Consider the following 7814-nt stretch of genomic DNA (forward strand, 5'->3'; position numbering starts at 1 on the left):
ATAAAACTAAGATTCAACGTCTAGAAAAAAAGATTCCGTAAAATGAATTTTTATTAAGCAAAAGCACATTTAGGTTGACAGGATAAGCAGTATTGCGTGTAGCGAGAGATGGCGCAGCAATCGAACAAAGACAGATGCCTCGGTTAGACAAGGACAGACATACATATATTAACATAAAAAACAGGATTAGAAATGTTGACATTACCGACGTCGAGGAAGTTCGGCCTTCGTTATAGGATCCCCTTAATATAGTTTGCCTTAATATTTCGCTAAACAACTATTTCAAGCAAAAAAATGACTATCTGCCAAAAGGGTCAAATTACAAAAAAGAAAAAAGAAGATGAAACTGTTCGAAAATAAATTATAAATAAATGTGGATATTTCGTTTTTATTAGGCATTAACTTCTTTTACAATCAAGTTCGCTAGATAATTTTTAAAAAGTAAATTGCTACATATATAATATATGTATATATATATCCCAAAAGGGTTAACAAAACTTTTCAAATTATCATTCAAGTATATAGGTGGACACATGCGGATATCTTTCCTTCCATACGTTAACCGTACAATCGTCAATGTTACAATGTATGAGATGAAACTCTTGCAGTTTTGGACATTGTTCCAAAATAGTAAAACACTTATCAGGTGTAACAAGTGTCACCCAATAAAGTTGTAACTGTTTTAAGTTTTTGCACTGCGTTAATAATTTCAAATTGTGATCATTGAGAACAATACAGCGTAAAGTAACTAATTCTAGGCGTTGCCAGGAAGGAAGTAATCTGTGCAAGTAATCATCAGCGACTGGAGGTTTGAATCTGTAACAAAAATCATATATAATTTTTATAGTATTGCAATTACAAAAAGTGTGAAAATTAGAAATTTCCTCGTTATTACAGATTGCTACCATTGCTCCTATTCAGAGCAATTTAACATTTTATTTCGCTCATAAAGCATTCTCTTATAAGGAAGCTTGTATTTTGCTTGATGTATAATTATTAGTATTTATTAGTTTGGCTTCTTCATAGCAAAAAGCATTATGAACCAAAATAAAATAGGAGCAATGGTAGCGATTGATCTAAAATAATGAAGAAGCAAGTTCCTAATTTGCACACTTTTATTTAAATTTTAAGTTTAACATTTTTATGAATTGATAAATTAGCTTAGTAGCACAAATGGGGTTTTACAATCGACGCAATGTCAAATCGAAGTTGACTTTGAGAGTTCAAGCTATACGGTTTATATATGGACTCCGCATATGGACCTTTGATCGCGTATAAAGCTAGGTATAATCAACCAAATCTTAAAGAATTATATATAAATAGGGGTAAAAAAGACTGAAGAATATAATGGTATTGAGCCCAATATCTCAAAATTTGCGGAAGTTAGAGCTACCACGGACATTTCTCAAAACATTCAAAATTTATATAAAATTAAAGGACTCCGTTAACAATCATCGCCAAATTCAAAATTTAACCCGATATCACACACACGCGCGCGCGCGTACGGACATTTTGTAAAAATATGATATTTCAACGTTTTAGAATATTTAGAACACATTGGCAAAGAAAACTGAAAAAATTTTTTCACAAGAAACAAAGCTTTCTCTATGAGGAAGCACAAAGAAAATTAATGTAACTTTTTCAAGATCCTCGAAATGCAAAAGAAGCAAACACAAATTTCAATCAAGAATATAGTAATGTATTAAGAAAAAAAAATTAAAAAGCACACACTTACCGGGGAAGGTACACTTTTCGTAAATTTTTACAGTCAGCGAGATTGTCAATATCCTGCGATGTAAGAATACAGTCCTCTAAACGTATTACTTCCAAGTTAGGACACAAATTTATAAATTTATACAGCTGTGTTGCAGGTGTAGTTCTCATATAGAGTGAATTTTTAAGATTGACCTCACGCATCCGTGGATTTTTTTGCAGTATTTTGTAAAGACATTCAGCTCTTATATGTGCATTACAAAAGTCTAAATGTTCCAAACCATTTAATTTCTCGAGATACAAAAATCCTTTGTCATCTATGTCACCACAATAATTTAGATTCAATTCTAAAAAGAGAAATGTGTTGAGCATATACAATAATCCCGACGATCCCATGTTTCATATACTTTATATGTATATACATACCTTTCAAATTTACACATATCTCCGAAATTTTAAGTAGGGCAAGATTATTGATAGAATAGCCGCAGGATTCTAATCTTAAATGCGTTAAACCCTTGCCACAATTATCAAGAAAGTTTATAAAATCCTCAACTCTAAATGTGCTTTTTGTAAGATCTAACTGCTGCAATTTATTACATCTAGATGTAAAGTAACAAAATATATTGCTCATATTGCGTGGACAGTGTATATTCAAACGTTTATATAGTCGAGGGTCTTGTATCAAATTATTGAAGCGTTTATTTACACGATTCAAGCGGCATAACGTCATCAGATCCAAGTTTTTTAATATTATTAGTAGCATTTCATCCTGCAAAAATAAAATATAAAACTTTAATACACGAGATGATATTGCAATAAATATTATGAAAAATAGGCTTCTTAGAATACTTTACAGGAAGATCGGATATATTGAGACATGATAGCTCCTTGGATTTATCCGAAGAGAGTTTTATAAGTTTTGCACAATTCGAATGACGAATTACACCCAGAGATACATTTTTGTGCATCAAATTCTCTCTCAAAGTACTCTCCTTAGAAACCCTTATTCTTATGTTATTGCTGCAAATAACATTGGAACAAATTTATTTTTATTGTTAGCAGAATAAAGAGATTTTAATAATATTTTGATAATAATACCTTTGATAATAATATCGTTGATAATAATACTTTCCATCCTTACAATATTCCATTATAATGCAATATTCAGAAAAATGTCGTTGCAAATAATCTATATCCAAGTGTGCATTTTTGAAATCTGCTGTTAAATTATGAATATTCTCATGGTGTGGAAAGTACATGCAGTTAATTTCCTTTAACAGATTAGTTAAACTCTTGTCATAATTTTTAGGACGAACCAACTTTGATGTACCGATAAGCATCACAGCATCTAGCTTTGTGTAAAGAGGTATTTCATGGAAATCTGTACCTCTGTCTTTAAAAAATAATCTTAGCATTTTTGTTTTAAAGTCACGCGGGTGTGATAAGGGTGGAGAAAATAATCTTGATGTCGGGGGTACAATCTCAGACTTATCATCAGTTCCAGTTGCCAATTGTTGTTGAAGATCAATTTCAGACTTATAATCAGTTTCCCACAATTTAGACCATTTATTATTAGAATCATCTTGAGCCAAAATTTGAATTACGTCTCCAGGATTGTTTCGTGACATTTCGTATATAGAAACTCTGACTGGATATACAGCTTCATGAAACTCGATATCTTCAAAAAATATATATATATAATTATACTCTCTTCTCAACAAAAGCGTATCTTCTTTAACAATATCTTACTTGTAAATTCAGGTATCACATACCAATATAATTATTTCCGATCGGTCTTCTAAGTTGATACCATGGAGGCCATAGTATACTATCATATTTTGTCATGGATTCTTCGTATTGCCACGGAGTTATTGAAATGTCGATATCACTATTCCATCCATTCAATTTCTGTTTTGAAAAGTCAAAATGTATCAAATAGTAGAAAAAATCTTGTAATATATAAATTTAGATTACGATTACTTTGTACAGGACAATATAACGAATAATACACATACTATGAAATATGTTTCTCCATTGAAACTCGAAGAATAAAATAGGATATAATTATTTAGTTTAGAGAAGCAACCTTCTACGACCTTAACCTTGACGTATATATTATACTGAGCACTCTCCTGAGTAACCTTCCAAAAGTTTTAGCCGTCGTTTGTTATTTATTAAAACGTTATTAATAAAAAAGTTTGAGAATTAATATAATAGTGCTAATTAAGGAAAGTCAATTTGCTGATATGTGTTTATAGACAGTATACATGTGGGCGGCAGAGGGATTCAGCCTTTCCCTTTAGCAGGGATTGACTAGAGTTTCTCTAGTAATTATATATAAGAGTTACGACCCCGCGTGATAACTCCTGATTGGTTCGCCATTAATAAAGAAGAAGTTAGTGCAAGTGAGACAAAGCTTTAACATCCAAATGAAAAGTACGAGAGTAGGAAGGCTGTCTCTCTCGATCGTTCGCTATAGATCCCTAGTAATTATTAATTACGGACGGTGTCGTAATTCTTACTAGAGGAACCCTAGGGTGAACCTCGTTTCGTCCTGTAAACAGAGATAGAGTGGAGTAAGCCTCGCTTAGAAAGTTAAACCGTTATTCAATGATAGATCTTGTCTTGCCCATTGAGCAGGGGTGGAGTGGAGATGACATCGCTTTTCGTGTGAAAGTGAAAACCCGCATTGTATGTACCATGATAGACCTCTAAACGAGAACTGAACGTTTGCATGTAAAAAAGAATCGAAAGTGGTATAGTTTTATCTATCTATACGATGTTAAAGAAATCTATATTCTATTTATATCTTTTGTTAATAACTTTATAATCAATAACGACGGCTAAATCTTTGGAATGTTACTCAGAAGAGTGATCTTGGCAACATATGTCAAAGGTAAAGTCATGAAGAGAAAATCGTCTATTTAACCCTCAGGGTACGGACTATAAGAAAGTTACGTTCCGTACGGACATGGGTTAGCCTAACCCGGCGACTTTGATTGACTGTATATCGGGCTGTAATTTGTCAATTAAAACAATTTTTTTTGGATCAGAAATTTTCTCAAAAATACAATGGCGTTGATAGATTTATTACATTATTTGTTTAAACAAAGATACACACAAAGACACAAAGATACTTCCTTTGAAATGGCGCTACTTTCAAAATTCGCTCGGGTTACGCTAACCCAGTCCGTACTCTGAGGGTTAAACATTCTAGATAATTACCTGAAATGATTCTCCATAGTTTGAAAATTTGGGTGGTCCAATTATGTCAGGGGCCGTGTAAAATACACTGAGATTAGAGTGGATTTTAACGTGTCTTTTTTTCACAAATTGATAGCTGAAGTCAACGCTAATATCCTCTCCTGCTACGGATTTTCTGCCGATATAAGGATATCGACCACAACTCTCACCATATAAAGATTGGTAATTGGATGCCATATTTTCTCTCTGAAAGAAAACCAAAAATATGGAGAATTATAATCCTTGCTTTTGTAGCATATGCTAAAATGCATTATAACATCATATATTTGCAATTATAGCATGTACATAATCTAAATTTATCTTCCTTCCATTCACATTGTTAATACTGACACACTATTGTCTGCATGCGTATTACGTAATGTAAACTATAGATTTTTAGTACTGGCTGTGAATATATTGCAGCCCTTGTAGAAAAAGATTTTAATTAACAATACATTGCAAATCTTGTTCTACAGAGAATAGTGTATATCTATAATATTTATTCTTAGAAACATTAATTTTTACTCAAACTATAATTTCTTTACTTTTCTATTAACAAATTGTACTATTATTATAAAATATATAATAAATAAAAATTGTTAATAAATAATTATGTTATATATTTTAATTTTGATCTCAATATTCTGCATTGTAACATCCGCAAGCAACCGATCTGCATATGTACTTCTTTTTATGAAATAGATATATGTATTTATTTATTTTGTAACGATGCACCCTTGTCAACGCATCGTCTCCCGGCTAACACCCGCCGGATGCCGCCCGACCGTCGGGCGAGGATAGTGCGCGGTGCGCCCACCTTTTTTTAATTCGCTCAAAATTATCGTGTGCGCGAGCGTTTACGGCTCGCGGCACCGATATCCCTTCGGGGCCACGACGAACGCCGACGGGATTCGATCTCCGCCGAGTGTGAGCGCGCGTAATTTTGCACTGCTCCGACCGCCGCGCGGCTCGCACGAGGATCGGCCTCTTCACCGAATCTATCATCCCCTTTATAAAAATCGGCGCCGCGGCGAAAGAAGACACTTCGACTTGAGATCAGCAACCGATCCGCTGCTCCCAAAGAAAAGAGACCTATCCAGAACCTTCTAGGGCGACACGCAAAACAGGGTCCAGTAATCTGTGCCTCGTCCAAGAAGTCTTGGTCGTCACCTAAACTCCCGTAGCCTGACTTCCCGGGTCGATTGAGCGAGGTGAGCGCATGGCAAACGCACGTGGCGGGAAGTAAGGCGAGGAACGAACTTGAGAGACGCGTCGTGGAAAAGCTGAAGGGAAGCATCGTGAGAGCAAGGAAAGGATTGGAAGAGAGGGAGAGAAGGAGTAGGTGAAGGCAACGGGTGAATACAAAAGTAAGTAAAAGAGAGAAGGAGAAGAGAGGCAGAATATGGATTTAAGATTTTCCGAAATGTATTTTTTATCTTACTGAATGTATCTTTTATCTCATTTTCCGATACACGTTATAACATGTTTTACCACGTGGTCTGTGTTTCACACGGTAAAAGAACAACGGTATACACACGTTTACACGCACCAAAGAAAAAAAATTGAAAAATTTAAATTACTTACGTTCGCTACACTTACGCTATCTAGAATACTCGAAGATCGCACTCGACCATACGTCCGCACTCTTCGACAGGTAGGCGAGAACAGACCTCGACTATTCTCGATCTATTCAAACATTCCCGATTTCTCCTTCCAGCATACGCAGCGAGCGCCTGGGCGGTCACGCAGGTCAACGCAGATCACTCCACGCACATCTGCCATCTTCTTTCTCTTTCTATCATGTAGCTCTCTCTCTTTTTTTCGCTCAACGGAAACTTTCTTTTTTGATATAAACTGCAAACTGCAACTCGACCGATCATCACTGATGATCCAGATCCAGAGTGAGGATAGCGTATACCTGAAAATAAAAAAATAAGATTAGTAAAGGAAGCAAATTAAAACTTTGAAAATGATTGCAATACGTTATAAACAATGTAATGAGCAGGAAATTAAATGAAATTATTGTGATTTATGAATTTTAATGGAATAACGTATTGGCATTTGCATCATTGAAATAATTAGAAAGAAGCGTAATAAGGGTACGTAATTGATTTAGAGAGAAGAAATGGATCATGCGTCACAGAAATAATATTCGTTTAATATTTTATTTGATAATTATGCTTTATGCATAAACGACTGAAGAAAGATCATGCAGTTGCAATTCTCGACTTAATTAAATATTTTACATATTAGCTACAATAGTTTTCGTAATATTTTATTCGAATTCAGGAATTTTCCTGTTAGCATGTTTTAATCCAGGTCGAGTTGAGTCACACACGCACGCACATGTACGGGGGTTAGTGGAGGCAGAGGGAAAGAGAGAAGAAAGAGATTCAGGTATGAGGGTGAGGTATAATATTGTAAGAGGTTTTTGGGAACGTCCCCCGTGAAAAACGCCTTTGTAAACCTTGAGGGGACACAAATAAACTACATACAATATAATGCAATCAACTAAACTAATTTCTATCAATTTTTATACTACTTAATGTTCCGCTGCATGGGTTTGCACCCTGACATAGTCTTGTTTCGTCTAAATCTCATCTCGTCTCGTCTCGTCTCGTTTCGCGGCATTATTATATATTATTATTAAAATAATTAAAATACAAAAATAATTTCTCAAAATTTTTTAAAATAATAAAATAGTTCTTTGCAAATATGAAATATCGCAAGCACATGCTTTGTGTGCTTTTTTAAAATAAAAATTTAATTTTAACAGTATATCATTATTATCTAATTGAATATTAAAAAAAAAAACAGTTTTTCACATTTTTTTAAATAAAGAAATGTTTCTTTGC

General features: G+C 34.2%; 1 protein-coding gene across 1 annotated transcript; it reads right to left on the reverse strand.

Moving 5' to 3' along the window:
- Positions 1 to 445: 445 nt before the first annotated feature.
- On the reverse strand, positions 446 to 6135 carry LOC112457468. Its single transcript, XM_025020554.1, has 8 exons — positions 5777 to 6135; positions 4942 to 5166; positions 3489 to 3624; positions 2815 to 3394; positions 2571 to 2736; positions 2140 to 2485; positions 1736 to 2060; positions 446 to 816 (listed from the first exon to the last, which is right to left on the reverse strand). Exons 2-8 carry the CDS (start codon positions 5155 to 5157, stop codon positions 510 to 512), a joined length of 2076 nt encoding a protein of 691 aa, XP_024876322.1. The 5' UTR covers positions 5158 to 5166; positions 5777 to 6135; the 3' UTR covers positions 446 to 509.
- Positions 6136 to 7814: the final 1679 nt, after the last annotated feature.

The sequence above is a fragment of the Temnothorax curvispinosus genome, unplaced genomic scaffold, assembly GCF_003070985.1.
Source record: "Temnothorax curvispinosus isolate PA1 unplaced genomic scaffold, ASM307098v1 QBEX01007782.1, whole genome shotgun sequence".
NCBI lineage: Eukaryota > Metazoa > Arthropoda > Insecta > Hymenoptera > Formicidae > Temnothorax > Temnothorax curvispinosus.

Coding starts and splice junctions, on each gene's coding strand:
- LOC112457468 (XM_025020554.1), bottom strand. CDS start 5,157: ATGGCATCCAATTACCAATCTTTATATGGTGAGAGTTGTGGTCGATAT. Junction 2,486..2,570: donor TCAATATATCCGATCTTCCT/GTAAAGTATTCT, acceptor TTATTTTTGCAG/GATGAAATGCTACTAATAAT. Junction 2,061..2,139: donor GATATGTGTAAATTTGAAAG/GTATGTATATAC, acceptor TTCTCTTTTTAG/AATTGAATCTAAATTATTGT.